Below are 17,333 nucleotides of genomic sequence, written 5' to 3'. Positions count from 1 at the left end.
GAACAATTTCAACTGCAATTGCCATAACATTACAGAATTCAAAATAAAATAACAAAAATCATCAAGTTATATTTAAGTTTAATCAAAGATTAAAAAAAAAAAAAAAGTTAACATGTCATTATCAAAAAATCTAAAATAAACAAAAATGAATAAATATATATGCTAAATCTATAAAACCTGAAGGCATCACTTCAAATGCATTACGTCAATTTATGTGTTGCCTAATCATGCAATACCAGCACCATTTCCATTCATAGCTGCCCATCCATTCTGATGGCAGCAGCATTCCCTGCTGTAGTTGCGCCTCTGTGCCGTATCTTTCAGACTGCTCATTGTGCGCGCGCATATTGCGTGTTTGTGTGTGTGTTTTGCTGTACCGCTCTCATTTCCAGCAGAACAAATTAATCTGTGCCCTTCTAGCTACGCTCCCTTTTTGACAGAGGCTGCTCAGAGGAGAGAAATGATGAAGCAAATCCAAAATTCAATCGCCTGTGTTCTGTTTTAGAAGGCACACGGTGTACTGTACAGCCCATAAAACTCCCAAACAGCCTCCAGACGCTGCTGCAATCACCCTCCATCAAAACACTTTGTCTCGCATACAAAAATAAGACCCGGCATTGAGCTGAATACCAAATCAGCCCATTAGAGCACAGGGGCACTTGCTACTTAGCAACCAAAGGGATTTAAAGCTGCAATACCCGACAACAAAGGACTAAGATCAGGATCTTTTACAGGGTATTATAGCTGGTGTGAGCTTATTCCATGTTTTAATCGAAAAATGTTAACAAGATGATGGCTGCAATGAAAAGAGGCAGAGGAATGAAACAAATACCAAACATCCTTAGATGGAACCATCATAAAGGGAAAAAACTGCATAGTGATGCCGCTTTTTTCATCCCTTTGTGAAATATTCCAAATATGACTGCATTTCAGAAAAATGCTAAGTTGATGTGTATTTCAGTAATAACAAATGCAGAAACAGAATATATCCCTCTAGATAGAAAAAAAAAAAATTCAACTGCTAAATGCACTGTAATATCAAAAAAAAAAAAAAAAAAAAAAAATTAATTAGTTTTGTCAAATGGGATTAATCGCGATTAATCGTATCAAAAATAAGAGTTGTTTGCATAATATATGTATGTGTACTGTGTATATTTATTATGTATATATAAATACAAACACATGCATGCATATATTTAAGAAAAATATGGTATGTTTAGATATTAAATATATTCATATAAATATAAAATAATAATATAAATATACTGCATTTCATTAGCTCTGTACTTGTACTCTGCATAAATGACAATAAAGTTGAATCTAATCTAATCTAATCTAATCTAATCTAAATGTATATACATGTAAATATTTTCAAAATATATACTGTGTGTGTGTATGTATTTATATACACCAGTGTTAATTTTGGCAGGCATTTTTGATTTAGTCTTAGTCTTTATCTTGAGACGAAAATCAAGGATTGAATTTGGAAAAACTGGAATAAATTTTCATTTTTTGGTAGAGATATAAATTAAACTCATTTTTCAGATACAGTAGGTTTACTTAAGTATACATTTATTTAACATCCTTTGTTGGTTAACATTTATGACAGATAATTAGGAATGCTGTCCATTTAAGACGGAAGGTATTTATGTAATAGCCTACTGACATACATTCAGTTTTCACCCACCTGTTTAAGCTCACTTAAACCATAACGGACTGTATTTCCGTGAGATACTCTACATGAGAGACATTTGGACTGCTGTGTGTGTATTTGAGCACTGAGAACTGATCGCGCGCTGTATGAGAACTGAAGAAGTGGAGCGTGCGCGAGAGAGAGCACTTCTATCAGCGTGTTTCCGCCTATCGCACCTTCACTGACTTTAAGTTAATCGACAATGAATTGTGACTCCCGGGAAAAACGGGACGTCTGGTCACCCACTCCCTAACCCTTCGGGTGCTGAGGCCATTGTTTCAGATCGCTAGTTCGTGTTTTGGTAGCCTATCCATCCACCGCGGCAAACGCAGCTTATCCAATGACAGAGACGCACATTTTGAAAGACAAGACAGTTAATTTATCCTATAGGATGTATTTTGAATGTCCGGTAGTCCTCAAATAACATTTTAGTCCCGTCTCGTCTTGTTAATGAAGACGCGCATAAATTTCGTCATAGTTTTTATCATCAGATATTAGTTTTAGCTCGTCAACGTCTCGTCTTAGTCACAGAAAAAAGGTTTGTTGACGAATATTTTTCGTCTTCGTCAACGAAATTAACACTGATATACACAAACTAAATATACACAGTACAAACATATATTGTGTAAACAAAAACTTTTATTTTGGATGCGATTAATCATCTGACAGCACTAATATATACACTAATATATACAGACACACATACACACACACACACAAATAGAATTGTCCAATGTTTGAAGAAATGTTTCTTCAGTTTATAACACCCAGACTTGAGTGAATACTATGATTTCATCTGAATAAAACCTCAAGTCTGGGAGTTTTTATAATTTCCTGTTCATGACTTAAAACATTAACCACAGACATTAAAGCAGACATTAATATTTATCATGTCGGCCCATCCGGGGCTGAGAAAAAGTGCCGTGCAGCTCACCCTTGGGCATCATGGGAATAAACTCTTGTCAGCTTTTTGATGGGATGTAAACTTGTCAAACAATTACAGAGCCATTACCCACGTATGTAATCATTTGTCCTGGACCTTATAACGGGGGATTTATGTGGCACATAATTCAAACGCTGTTTTAAATGGGGATTTAATGTACATCAACAGGTCAGGGAAAGTATTATGGGCTTAAACCACCAGAGCGAATTTAGGGCACACGGCCAAACAGAAGCTCAGGCCATTTATCCATGCGGCCCGTCATCCCCTGACTATTGCACATGAGGGAGGGAGGGAGGAGGAGGGTGAGACGGGGGCTTTATCAGCTGCTGTGAAGAATTTACATGAGAGCATTGAGCACCAGGGCATTCTCCCCCTTTCCCCCCACTCTTTATTTAGAGCCCTTTCTTCCATCCCACCCCTCCTCCTGTCCCATTTGCAGGCTCTCTATTTTGGAATATGTGGCTTGGAAAGCAGTCAAGTTTCATTAATTTCTAGTTTGGGTACAGTATGTTCCTGGACTCACATCTGCGAGCGATCATAAACGCTCTGGAATGTTGGCAGAACATCCAGACCTGCCGGCAGCTGATGATGTCATCACTGTGAGGGAAGAGCTGGCGAGGGGCCAGACTGTGGGAGCCTGGCTCCTTCTGACAGAGAGAGAGAGAGAGAGAGAGAGCGAGAGAGAAAGAGGGAAATGCTCTCTCTGTCTTCTCTTTTCCTCTTCCTTCATGCCTCACATTTTTCAGTGTCTCTATTCAGCCCCCTTTTGCAGTGGTTCTCAACTGCAGAGTTGTGACCCCAAAATGGGTCACGGCTCTGTTTTGACAAGGTCCCGGACAAGAGAGAAAAACCAATGTTAAATGTAAATAATAAAATTAAAGAAAAAAAATGATAATCTACAGGTACCTGCCACTTGATCCAAGCTAACATGGGCAAGTTGCGTGAAACCTTGAAAACCATAAACAAAACTATAGAAAGTATATAATTTTTTTTTTTCAAAAGGTGATAGTTTGTGCCAATCATGTTTTTTGAGCTATTTAAAATTACTACTACTATTTTTTTTTTTTTTTTTTTTTTCAGGATCTGAATTTTATATTGGACATTAAATAGACCAAACAAAATACTGTTCTAATAATAATAATAATAAAATATTATAATTCGTTATTTATATATTGCATTTAAAATTATTTTTATATCTTACTGTTGTATTATATAAAAAATAACAAATTAAAATTAAATTAAATAATAGAATTAAAATAAAATGGTTAACATTTTAAATAAAATAATATTGCTGTTATTGTTTTACATAGAAATATATAGTTAAAAATATATATTTTTATTTGTGTTTCTTTTTTGTATTAATATTATTTTATATTAATATATTTTGTTGGGTCACCACTTGAAAAAACAAAACAAAAAAACAGATGAGAACCACTGTTCTCTATTATACACAAATCCACAAGCACAATTTTGGCTCACTGTGACTTCAGATTATGCTAGGGTGAGAAATGAAAGCCGTTCAGGAAAAATAATTTCTCACCTTGAAGAACGAGGACACATCTGAGAACTGCTCCTGTGCTTAAACACAGTGTCAACACATGCAGCTGAGGACATGAACCAGGAAACCAATGTGAAATGGGCTGACAAAAGCTCCTACACAACGAAGATAATAGCTCGGCAACAATGGAGCTAAAGAACAGCCTGCGGGCCAAGTAACACAGCCATAATTGAAATGGCTAATTCGCTGTCATCAAAAGAAAGAAAAGCCCATGTGCTTGCAAGTCAACTTGAAAGCAACAGCTGATAGATCACAATAGCCAAGAAAACGATTCCCATTTTTTCTAAATGACTAGGTTACGGAAGAGTTACAAAACTTTTACTAAAAAAAAACACAAGCACAATTGCATGTATGTGTGATTGCAAAGGCAAAGGCTCTTGCCAAGCTGCTGGATAGTGTACAAGGGGTCTTGCTGTGTTAGCCCTGTCTCAGTCTACTGAGCTAATGAAGTCAAGTGAGGTCCACTGGCTGGGCCCTCTGGAGAATAACACAGAGACTTAATCAGCCTGGGCCAGGCACTTCGCCTTGCTAATGAGAGTGTTCACACAGTCCCCAAGTGTACATGTGCCTGTATGCATGTGTGTGGCAGTTCAATTCACCCAGCTTTGTCCAAAAAGGTAGGTATATAAAAAAAAAAAAAAAAACAATTCACGCTTTTTATCCATTTTGCGCCTGTTGAAAAAGTTACTTCACCTCAGGTTGTGGACCTTGTGTTTGTCTGGAGAACTGCAAAAGCTGCAGATGGTTAAAGATACAGATTAAGAAAATGCATAATAGCCTACACTGCAGAAGTTTGAAAAATTAGTCGGCAAACATGGACAAGTTGCATAACATCTTTATAAAAAAAATGAAAAATAAAATTTATATATATATATATATATATATATATATATATATATATATATATATATATATATATATATATATATATATATATATATATATATATATATATATATATATAGCTATGCAAAGAGATCATTGTGATTATATAATATACATTTATAATTATATTTTAAATATATATAATATAAAAACATTTGAACATTTAAAAAATGCATATACAAAAGTATTATTATTATTATTATTATTATCATTATTATTATTATTATTATTATTATTATTATTATTATATGTACAATATCTCAAAAAAGGTATAAAATAAAATGTAGATATGTATTTTTTAATACAAAAAAGTTTTACGTTATATTAATACATTCGTTGTTGACCTCTGACAGCTATATAGTCGGTTAATCTGCAGATTAAAAAATATTTAAAAGTTAAAAATGCGGATGATATATGCCAAACAGCCCATGTTGATCTGTAATCCCAGTGAAGAGCTTTTCCTGTCCTTTCAAAAATGGATCAAAATATGTCCCTTGGCTAGCCTACCCAGACCACGCTCTGCACTCTTTGAAGTCACAAGGGAAGCTCACATAACACTAATAGCCTAGTCGTGCTCCAAATGGCTGAGTCACTTTTTTTCCCCTTTTTTTTGCTCCAGTGGTGTGCTGCCTCACTACCCAGCAGCTCCCAGACCATGCTGACCTTAAACCTGAGAAAAAACACACACACGCACTTTTCCATTATCAGCCTCTCACCGCAATGCACTTCCACCCAAACTCCAGGACGTGAGGCATCGAAAGCCCCAGAAGAAAAAAAAAAACAACAAAACAGCAACCACAACCGCTGCTGTCAGACAATAATTTGAAAAAAGACAACACAGGAAAGAAAAAAAAAACTGGCGCAAGATTCACTGTACATACTGTACCCTGGGCTGTGGCAGGCGGCCCAGACTGGCGCCCTGCCAAGTCCACAATAAAACAAACAGAGACGGCGTGCACCAGCCGAGAGGAGCGAGGGGGGTGTGTGTGTGTGACTGAAATGGTACACCACAATACACACGACATACCTAATACCATTCTTCAGCACCTTCTCCTGAAGACGAGGAAGCGGAGGAGGAGGAGGGCAAAGCCACTTGCTTGGTGTCACTGATCAAAATCAAACCGCTCAGAACAGGAAGGATAAAAACAGAAAGTTTGCAATGAAAGAACAAAGCAACAAAAAAACAAAACAAAACAATCAAAGAGCTGCGCCGTGTCTCTGCCTCTCCTGCCACTGTCTGTCTCTATAAAAGTGTTTCCACTGAAAAGCTTGAGCATTACACAAGAGTGAAGCTCTCAAGAGCCAGACTGCTACAAACAAAAACCAGGTTAGCGCTGTGTGTCAAGCATCGAGCATATGAACGTTAAAACTGTTTTGTTCTAGGGTTTTTTTTGTGTTCTGTTTTGATGCACTAAAAATAAGCCACCTCGCAATGCTTGCTTATTCCGCCTGTTGAGGGAGGCTGTCTGGGGCTGATTCTTTTGGTAAAGATCTTAAGGAATTATGACTGGTTCTTCTGTCGTTTTAAATGCAAAACTGCTATCGTGATTACCGACATTTCTAATTTTTGGCTTAACTTCACAAAGGTGATGTAAATTTAGGGAAAAAAACAGAAACTGTATGTGGCAGAGTGCTTAATGAACACAGCACATGTGCAGAACCCATCATCATGTCTTCTGGTGTTTTACATTAGGTTTGGTTAAGATATCTGAGATCAGTTCAGAAGGGAGCACTTCAAAACACCTGATTCTGATGTGAAAGGCTTTAAGTAATAGCTTATTCTAATATTAATTGAAGGAGAGGAGAATTAGAAGCAGCAGCTGATGATGATGATGATGAAAGGAAACAGAAGCAAAAGATGATGAAGAAAAATAAGGTGGAGCAGAAGAAATACGGAAGAAAGAGCAGCAGCAAAAAAAAGAGGAAGAAGAAGAGCAGAGGAAGAGTAAAAGCATCAGCAGAGGAAGATGGTAAGTAGAAAAGCAACAAAAACAGCAGAGGAAAACAAAGCCGGAGCAAAGGACGAAGAAATAGATGAAGCAGAAGCAGCAAAAGAAGAAAAGAAGAGGAAGAAGAAGACCTGTAGCAGAGGAAGAGAAGTAAAAAAAGAAAAAGGAAAGGAAAGCAAAGAAAGAAGCAACAGAAAAAACAGCAACAGGCGAAGAAGCAGCAGAAGCAGCAACAGATGAAGCAGCAGAAAAAGATGAGGAAGATGAGGAAGCAGAAAAGGACGAGAAAGAACCAAATGGTACAAGTAAAAAAAACAGCATTGTTGTTTGAGAAAATGAGATTTGAGACTGTTTAAAACTGAGGACACTTGAGCTGCAGGTGCTGACGTTCGGACTACAGTAAACTCCCGCAGTAATCCAGAGAGGGTGAAGTGTGAGGCCCCGCAAACACTAACACCACATCAAATGGCACTCAGTCCTTCTGTTTGGAGAGTCACTGAGCAAGTCAGTGGCTTTACAAAGGCCTTTTTGAAGCGTTCTCTAGCCCAGTCTCATGCAACCCAGCTTGAGCGCAGGATTATCCACAGTCATATCCAAACTGCACAAGCCAGTCTCCCATAAGGATTTCTGGATTACTATAATGACACAGAACATACTTTTGCACGAGTACCGGCGGCTCTGCGGGTCAGTGCGGAATACCAAACAGAGGTATTCATCGGAGTTCAGACTCGGCCTCTTTGTCTCATAGCAGAATAGCTCTCATAAATGTCACCATGCAGTACATGCTCCGTGGGCTGCCATTATGAGCGCACGAGTACTACAATATCTCCACAGAGTCTGTTATTGAACATGCATCTTGGGATTTGAACAGCCTCTAAAATAAACATTAGATATTTCCTTAGAGCAGCATCTGCCATGCTGAGTCGTGCATGAATTGAATTGGGCGGCCCAGCGTGAGATGTCACTCATCTCTCCACTCCACGTTTTTAAACGTCCCTGCAAAAAGTCAATCTCATCTCACTATATGAAGATATTGACATCTAAATATTCCACCAGTGTGAAGCGGAAAGTTGGAAAGGTTTGGTGGTGTAATCTGTGAGTTTTTTTTTTTTAAACTAATCTAATTCCAACCCCTAATTACTGTGGAATCAATTACCTCGGCACAGCACTCTCTCTTAATTATCATAAACCCAAGTGCGCTCGATAGGGGGGCAAAAAGTCTACAAAATTTGACCATTGTGCAAATCTGCTGTGCGGTAAGGACTTTGGATTCTCTGGCCTGTGAATTTGGCAATCGCAGAGGGAGTTGAAGGGAGATTCCTTTTGGCCTTTTGGAGTCCCACTGCTTTTATAGACTCTATATAAACCAGATTCACTACAGACCACGAAAAGAGCACTTCTCTATTAAAGAAAAGATTCTCCTCTCCACATACAACCTCCAAAAATTAACTGGAAACAAATGTAGATATTCCAGGATTCGACATAGAGAATAGATAGAAATATACTACTGTTCAAATGTTTGGGGTCAGTAAGATTGTTTTGAAGTAAATTAATTATTTTATTCAGCAAGAATGCATTGAATTTATCAAAAAGAGACAATAAAGACATTTATAATGCTACAAAAGTGTTTTGTTTTTTTCAAACCAACATATTTCTGAAGGATCATGTGACACTGAAGACTGGAGTAATGATGAGGAAAATCCATTTACAAATCACAGAAATAAATTACTTTTTAGAACGTTAAAATACAAACATTTTATTAATTTAAATTGTAATAATATTTCACAATATTATTGTGTTTTATTTTTTATTTTTGATCAAATAAATGCAATCTTGATAAGCACAAGCAACTTCTTTCAAAAATATTTAAACAAAATACTGACCCCAAACTTAGGTCAAAATTATTCGTATTTCTTTTATTATTACATTTTTAATATTATTTAAAACAATATATTTAAACAATAAAATTCTTTAAATGATGTTTATATCAATTCAATTCCTCTACCTGTCATTCCAGTTCAACTTTTTAAATGCATGAACTGAAAGTGAGAATTCAGAATTTGTCCCAACCCTTAAAAACAAGCATCCTTATTAGTGATGTTACCTGAGTGAGACAGCAAGTGCATCCTTAAGCGCAGACTGTCTAGGAAGCGTTTTCCACAAAGCTCACATCCGTAGGTCTTCATTCCGCTGTGCAGTTTCCTGCGGGGAGAAACAGGACAAAATAACATCAGCCAACACCATTTATGTCACTCGCACAAAAACCAGGAGAGCACCTGGGTATACTATGAGATTCGATTAGCGTGCTAAATGGCAAAGACAGAATAGCATAATTTTACTTCCCACCACACAAGTCCTACCACTTCTCTTACACCAGATAACAAGAAAAATGGTATTAAGACCAGAGCCCTTGTTTTTGGGAAATACTAAAGTGAGGTTTGCAAAACCGCTGTTTATCTTCTTGAGAGAAATAAAGCATTGTTTGCAACCACTTGAAGCTAAACTTGCACATCTTCCTGTCACTTCAGCTAATTATTCCCATATTTAGACAATCATATGTATATTTAAGCCTGTCACTAGATGTCACGAATTGCCTTGAAAGCGAAAATTATCAATGGCACATGCAGTTTCAAAGTCCTATTGTTCATTCATTCAGTTAGATGAAGGAGCCCTTTATCTAAACAGGAACATATAGATGGCCACGAGTCCCCAGATAAGAGTGACTTTAACGGCTGAATTTGGCTGCAGGGTCCATTTCAAACAGGGGTCAACTTTTCATGAGGCTAAAAGAGAAACATGTGTTCTCTTAAATTATAACATCTCTGAGTATCGGGGAAATATTAACCCAACAGAATGGAGTCACACAAAGCATGAGTCAAGTGGACTTTCAAAGCAACTGCACAATTAATGTAGGTAAGTGTCTAAACACTGCTGAAGAAATCTACATTTTCTCAGTCCAATTAAGTTTAAAATCACCCTCCTGTTGCTTGCAACAACTAAAATTTAAAAACAACAACTGCCAAGTAGTTAAAAAAAACAAAAATATATATATTTTTCCCTTTGGCCATGTCTTATCTTGCCTAGGGCACCATGTGAGTCTGGACTGCCACATGGAGCCCCATTGAGTACAGGAAGAGACAACAATCTCCTTTTGTTTCACTGTCCCTTGGATTAAGCCTGAAACCTGGTGCAGACTGGCTATGTTTAAGTGTATTTACCATTTCTACCATTAGCATTCTGCTTTGGCCCTTGTGTGGATTCAAATCAACTAGTGAGTGCACATGTGTGACTTTCTCAGGCTGGAAAACAAAAGATCTCGAGCATCTGCATCTTTTCAACACACTAATCCTCAGATGAATCACATCCGATTGTTAAAAAGGAAGTAGAAACAACCAAAAGTCTATGCAAGCGAATGAACTAACTCAGGCTGGTCACTGCCACTCGTTAAGAATATGGAACTCAGGCACGGCAGGTAAGTGGTTTTATGGGTTGCGGTGGAGCGATGAGCTGCTCAAAGTACGAGGTTTGTAAGAAATGCAGCGAGAACACTGGCAACTTGCTGCGAGTGGTGAACTGAATTGGTTTTTATTTGCATGCTTTTTATTGCATGGTTTTTATTTGCATCTCTAACGAGGAACAAAGACGTGTACTTTCTTCACTTTCTATTCATACTAAATAGATAACGCACACTGCACAAGGCAGGTTTTTGTTTCTTTAAACTGTGTCATTTTCATGCTAGTGAAAACCATAAGCTGTTTGGTTGAATTGATTCTTTGGATGATTCTTCTATAAAGATGCACTAACCAAAAACTATTTTTAATCAAACAACGCCTCGTTTTTATTTGAAGTTGTGAGAATTCAGCATCACATGCTGGGTTGTAATGATTTAAGCTTTGATTCTCTGTTCTTATAAACAAGACTTGGCAGAACATGGAAATAGTGGCAAGAATTATGAAGCAAAGAAGTGTGGTTTAACCTCAGCGAGAGAGAGAGAGAGAGAGAGAGAGAAAAAAAAAAATAAAATAAAAAAAAACACCAAATGGAAAACCATTTGAGGGTTGAGAATCACAAAAGAGACTTCAGAAAATAAACAAAAGAGGGGGGGTGAGAGAAAACTTGCAACGCATCCAAAATCCTGATGGCTGTCTTCTAGATGGGGATTGAGGAGACCCAACAAACAAAGAGAAGAATGAAGCAGCAAAGCCCTTGGCAAGCTGCAAGTAATTAAAAAGGCCTGTAAACGCCTTCCAGGATAAAGGGCACTTCAAAAGACGGGCGGGCGAGTGAGCGCACAAGGGGGAGCTGGGAAAAGCCAGGGGTCTGTGCACCTTTGGGATCTGGGCTAATGCGGCACAATACAGAGATACTGTAGGGGGAACACTCAAAGGCCTTTGTGTGCCTTCAATCTAGACATTGTCCCTCTCCTGAGGTCTGAGGAGAGCGCGCTTCCACTGATTAGAGACTGACAGAGAGCGCATACTGTCGGAGTGACCCCCCGAGCCCTGAGGGGACATTTGAGAGCTGATAGAAGGCAGACTGGCTACTTGAGGCAGGATGGACTTTCACTATATATAGTACATTAGAATAAGAGACTTGTGCAATCATCAAAACTTTTACTACCTTATTAAATGTCACTTTGAATTAGGGTTGCACAATATATTGGCAGCAGGACTGTTAGCTAAAAAAAAACAAAAAAAAAAACATTTGTTACTGAAAATAAATGTTAGCTGAAATAAAATATTTCAGAAAATCACCAACACATACTAAAATAACTAAAAACTGAAAACTAAAATATAACTGAAATACAATTAATAAAATCTATATAGACAAATGAAGAAAAATGAACAACAAAATTAAACAAAATACAAATACATTTTTTGTACATGATTATATCCCCTATTTTTAAATGTGTATTACCTTTGCTGTCACCCAACATGCACTTACAATTGATCTTGAAAGAACACTAATAATTCTAATCTTTACCAAATCTCTAATTGAATCTCCATTTTCATAGTACTGTCATGTGATGCCTAAATTAATTTGTAGTATTTACATTTTTAATTAAATACTTTTAATTTAATAACAAAACAGTGCCAGCCACTTAGTTTAAATGTTTATTTTTGATTTAAAGACAAAATAGTGTTGGTTATATGGTCATATGTTGGTAGTCAATAGTATTGGTCATATATTGATTGTTAGCTATGACATGAAAATACATATCAGCACTATCTATCATGCATCCCTAGTTCCAAACCTACTGAATAGTGATTTTGCATTTGATTTTAACTTCATTGAAACAGTCAGACATTTACCTGCAATACCACGGTTTGCTTAAAATCAGAGGGAGGTAATTAGTTTTATCTGTGCTTCATTTTTACAGGGCAACCCTGAATATGACATGCTCAAACCTGCTTCCAGCGTGGAGCAAGTCAGCAGTCCTATCGTAAAGACAAAGTCGCCGGGGCACCTGCCCCTGCAATTACAACAACTTCTATTTTCTGGACAACCAGAAGTAAAGCCTCTGTAGATTTTATGGGATATATATGCCCCCGCACCCCACCACTTCAAGACACACACACCTCGTATTTGTGAACTATGGCAGTTCCTTTTCCCCTCAGGCCTCTCCAACCAGCTGTGCTCTGGCTTTGCCACAGAAACTGTAGATGGTGTGTGTGTGAAAGCAGAAGAGAAAGGGGAGGGGTGGCACTCTGTGTGCCTGAAACAGACTGACTGTAGTCATTAAGGAAGCAGGCATAAAACTCTCAAGCCATTTACTCAGTTAATAAGCGACTTTGTCTAACAGTCAGTTTTGACAACGGCAATAAATTTTAAATTTATGTCAACAAAACATATGCTGAACACCTCATTTTAATGCCGGAGTGGCGTGCTGGCTCGTAAATCAGCCCTGTGTTTGAAACCCGAGTAGATTACGGGCCTGTGTTATTGAGCTGTTAGAGCCCGGCCCATATAAACCTGAACTTTCTCACTCCTGAGTGGACCCCAGGCCGTACATCATAGCTAGGAGTTCCCCTGTCAGTGTGGCCCGCTCGCTGCACCCCAGCAGGCCGGAAACCCCAAACACACTAGGTATAAACAGCATGCGTGTAGGTAAAATTACAGATTTTCAACAATGACTGGTTGGATGTATGAAATGACTACCTGACTGATCAGTCTTTAAAGGATAGCTCACCTAAAAAAAAAAATCAAGATTCTGTTATCATTTACTCATTCTCATGTTGTTCCAAGCCTGTATGACTTACTTTTTTTCTGAGAAACACAAAAGATATTTTGAAGAATGTTGGCATTGACACATTATATGGCCCAAAAAAAAAAAAAAACCCTGACATTTCTCAAAATATCTTCTTTTTTGTCATACAGATTGGCAATGATACTTAGGAGTGTAGATGACAGAATTTTCTTTTTTTTTTTGTTGAACTATGCCTTTAAGGAAACTCTGACCCTTTTTGGATACTTTATGGGGTGTTTTCATAGGGAGATGTCCTTGCATTTAAAAAAGGCTAATTAGAGAGCATACGAAATCAGTATAAAACACACAACAACTTCCAAAGATGTCCATCTGAATGTGTATGGCTTTTAAGAGGTTTTAACAGTCTGAACACAAAGCGCATCACATTGTCAGCAAACCTAGGTGGCAATATTGCACCTTAATGCTTAATCCACCTGTCAAAGTAATAATAAAAAAAAAAAGATGACAAACACAGTGTACCTACTACTGTAGAACAAATTCATGTCAGTGGAGATGACAAAAGAAAGCGGGAAAAGTTAGCTCACCAGTGTAGGAGTTGTCTGGGTTCTCCAATAAAGACTACAGCACGTGTTGATCGACAGTTAATTATTTTGTGTGCTTTTGTACAACTATGGTTACGAACTCTTTAACTCAACTTCCCTACTTTTGTATCTTGAATGTCCATAGGCCAAAAACAAACACACACAAACACACAAAAAATTAAACATGACTGATAAAATTCTCTTATTTCTGTAGATATTCCAATGATATTATTGTGAATTATTTTGGCCACAATAATCACTCTCTAAAAATCTGATATTGTGACAGCACAGCACTATCTCAAAACTTACATTCAGATAAAAAAACAAAAAAAAAACAACTAGTTAACCTCAACTAATCGACAACATGTTGGATGGATGGATATTACACACGCATTCAAATTCCCTTCAATAAATTCCTCTCAAATTTTTAACTATATTTAACTGAAGCAGCTGATTCAATGCTAAATGTTCATGTCTCTCACAACAATAAACTATGCTCTACTGTCTGCCATCTACTGTCCTCTACATTGTTCTTTTCATCCTAGAGCCTTTCATCTGTCTGGCCCTGCCCTGATGAAACAGGTTGGAGCACCGCTAGGTTTAAGAGCAGCGTGCTTAACAACTGTGGCGGAGGGGCAGGTGACACTAGCAACGGGAGAGGCTACGAACGCTAGGCCAAAGAAATGATAATGCAAAGAAAATCATGGGAGAGTGGAAGGCTGTTCTTGGGAACAGAGAAGCTGGCCCATGCAGCCAACCATGCCCCTCATTCATCTGCTTTTAGAATGTCCCACTCAATCCCTAAAAGGCATGCCGGCCCATGTGCGCACTCAGATTAAGGTATTTGTCAAAGGGGGCCAACAATGCACAAGAGAGGGAAAGAGAAAGTGGGGTGGGGGGCCAATCTGTCAATCCACTGATGCACTTGATCTTAATAGAGATTTCCATGAGGTGTTGACACCACGCTGCCACAACATTACCATAATGATGATTAATGTTAATTGACTTTTCAAAAGATCCTCTTTTGTAAAGGACAGTTGACTGACCTCGGCTATAAAGTGTTTTATTATTACAATGTACAAATGGAAAACAGAAGAATAGAACAACATAATGTCTCATACTCAACAATGACAGCAAAACATAGTGAGTCTAAAAGTCTGAGAACACTGACTAATTTAAACCAGAAAATAAAGAGTTTATTTAAATTTAAACTGTTTTACATTTTGAAAAATTGTCATTCTAATCAAATATACAACATATACCACAATGTTTGGAGGTCTATACAATTTATTTAAAAATAGAAATTAATTATTTACTTCAAAGATGAATACAATTTATCAAAGTGACAGTAAAGACATATTCCAAATATTTAAAGAATATATGATTGAATACTTGGAGACAAGCATTTAAAAAAAAAAAAGACACAAAACCGGTTTCGTCTCGCTTCTGAGGGATGAGACATCCCTAAATTGACTGTTTGCGGTATATCTGCTTTATTTCAGCAATCTTCACTGAGACTACCAGCATGTCTTTTCCCTAGTCTTTTCCAGTCCATTAAGAATGAATGAGGCAGACAATGGCGAATCAGATGGCGAAAAAACAAAAAAACAACGACAGCATCAACAACAAAAACCAACCAAATTTCAGCTGTTTGAGATAAGCCCACCCTTAACCCCTGCAACTGCATCCATGAAAAGCCATTACTGCATTTATGAGCCGTGTGCCACTTCTCCCTCGCTCTCTTTATCTCTTTCTCTCACACACAATGTGGTTACGCTCTATAAGATACAATTGTGCTTGAATATATTATTTTGACTGACAGAAAATTACATAGTACTGCCAGTCTCTCTCACTGTTTACCAACCCAGTCTTTATGTTTATCCTTTGTTTCAAGATCTTTTTTCTCTGCCTTTTTTTTTTCATGATCTGAATTATATCAAATGGCTGGGTAATTCTCAGCGGCGCGGGCTGTTTATCAGGAGTCCTCCTGTACATATCAATGACTCGGCCCTCTCTCCCTGCGGCGAGACATTCATATGAATTCCAGCCACACTCACACATACTGCAAACTCGTGCTAAGCATAGATGAGTAGTGGTTGAAGAGAGACACAGACAGAGAAAGCGAGACATTGTGAGAGCTGACGGTGGCTGCCTTTATTATGATCCAGAAAGGGCTTTATTCCCCACTATACACACACTGATTTCACCTACAGCTCAACAGATAAGGATAGACAACATTTACAGCATATTGTGCGGATGAGAAGAAAATGGCAGGCAATCAAACCTTTAACGGGCCGTTTCCAAATAGCAGCCAAGAATTCGGCTACTTTCCGAAACCCAGAGAGCTGCCTACACAGGCGTTATGGGTACACTGTTGGAAGGCTGTTGGTAAAGGTAGTTAGCATGATTACGCTGCCTAAAGATAGTCACATTAGCAAATTTTCCACGAAATTTTGCAAGCAAAAAAGTGCATTTACTATAGTCACTGATCACGAAAAATTCCAGATCGCACGAATTCCTATTGAAATGAAAAGATTTTGCCCTCAGACAACTTACAGGACAACTATAAATGACCACACCTTAAAACACTTGATTTTGGCCAAATTCTACAGTAGCATGAAAACAGAGTGACAATCGCATAATCTCAATTGGGGGGGGGGGGGGGGGGGGGGGGGGGGGGATTGGGTCCAGCAGGGCAAAGCAAAATAAATTATTCTAAATATTTATAACTTATTCAATACCAAAATAAAAAAAAAACCCAACAACAAATATAATAATAATCAATATAATTATATAATAATACATTTTATTATGAATAAATAAATAAATAAAAATAACCTACACATATTCAAGGGTTCGATCAATCAACACAATATGGACTATTTTTCACAATACTTGTTTATGTATGCTATGTCTTATAATGCTTGTTATAGAATCATTAGTGTAGTGTTCAAAATAAATTGCTTATGAGGTTGCATTTCATTCAGTATGCCAACTAATGTAATACCTGCCTTTAGAAAGTCGGTCGCAGATAGCAAGGCAGCTCACTAGTTTTTGAAACAGAGCTGCTGTATTTAAAAACCAACCATAGCTCTGTTGCACAAAATTACCAAAGTCGCCCTAAACATTATTTTTTCATGGCCGATGTCATCAATAAATCTCTGCCTTGTTTTTTAGATCAATCTTGTTTTTCGGCGAACATCCCATGCTGGGTGGCTGAACCACATCGTGGAGGCTAGGTTAAATAAGCAGCATGTAGTCCAGGCTCTTCTATGAGAAGGGAGGGGGGTCTCTTCAAAAACAAGACAGTGAAGGTGTATTGGGAGACTGGGGCGTTGAACAAAGCTCAATTATGTTGTCCGGGGGAACGACACAGCACTCCTTTCATTATCCTTGGGAAGCCTCTTTTCTGTGGAGTCAACAGGCAGAACTGTGGCGCATTAGCCGCACACAAGAGCTCTGTCAGGAAGCGGGCTTAAGCCGGCGCTCCTAATTGCGCTACCTGGGAAAAAGAGA

General features: G+C 37.9%; 1 protein-coding gene across 1 annotated transcript in view; it reads right to left on the bottom strand.

Annotated features, from left to right (window-relative positions):
* Positions 1-17,333, bottom strand: part of LOC306855834 (zinc finger and BTB domain-containing protein 16-A-like) — a 161,978-nt gene that overhangs the window by 77,741 nt on the left and 66,904 nt on the right. Inside the window, exon 3 of the mRNA XM_079394740.1 lies at positions 9,133-9,230. Coding sequence (XP_079250866.1) covers positions 9,133-9,230 — 98 coding nt within the window. The remainder of the gene's footprint in view (positions 1-9,132; positions 9,231-17,333) is intronic.

The sequence above is a fragment of the Barbus barbus genome (assembly GCF_936440315.1).
Source record: "Barbus barbus genome assembly, chromosome: 36".
NCBI classification, from domain to species: Eukaryota; Metazoa; Chordata; class Actinopteri; order Cypriniformes; family Cyprinidae; genus Barbus; species Barbus barbus.
Note: the sequence above shows the minus strand (reverse complement) of the source record. Positions and strands in the feature narration are given on the sequence as shown.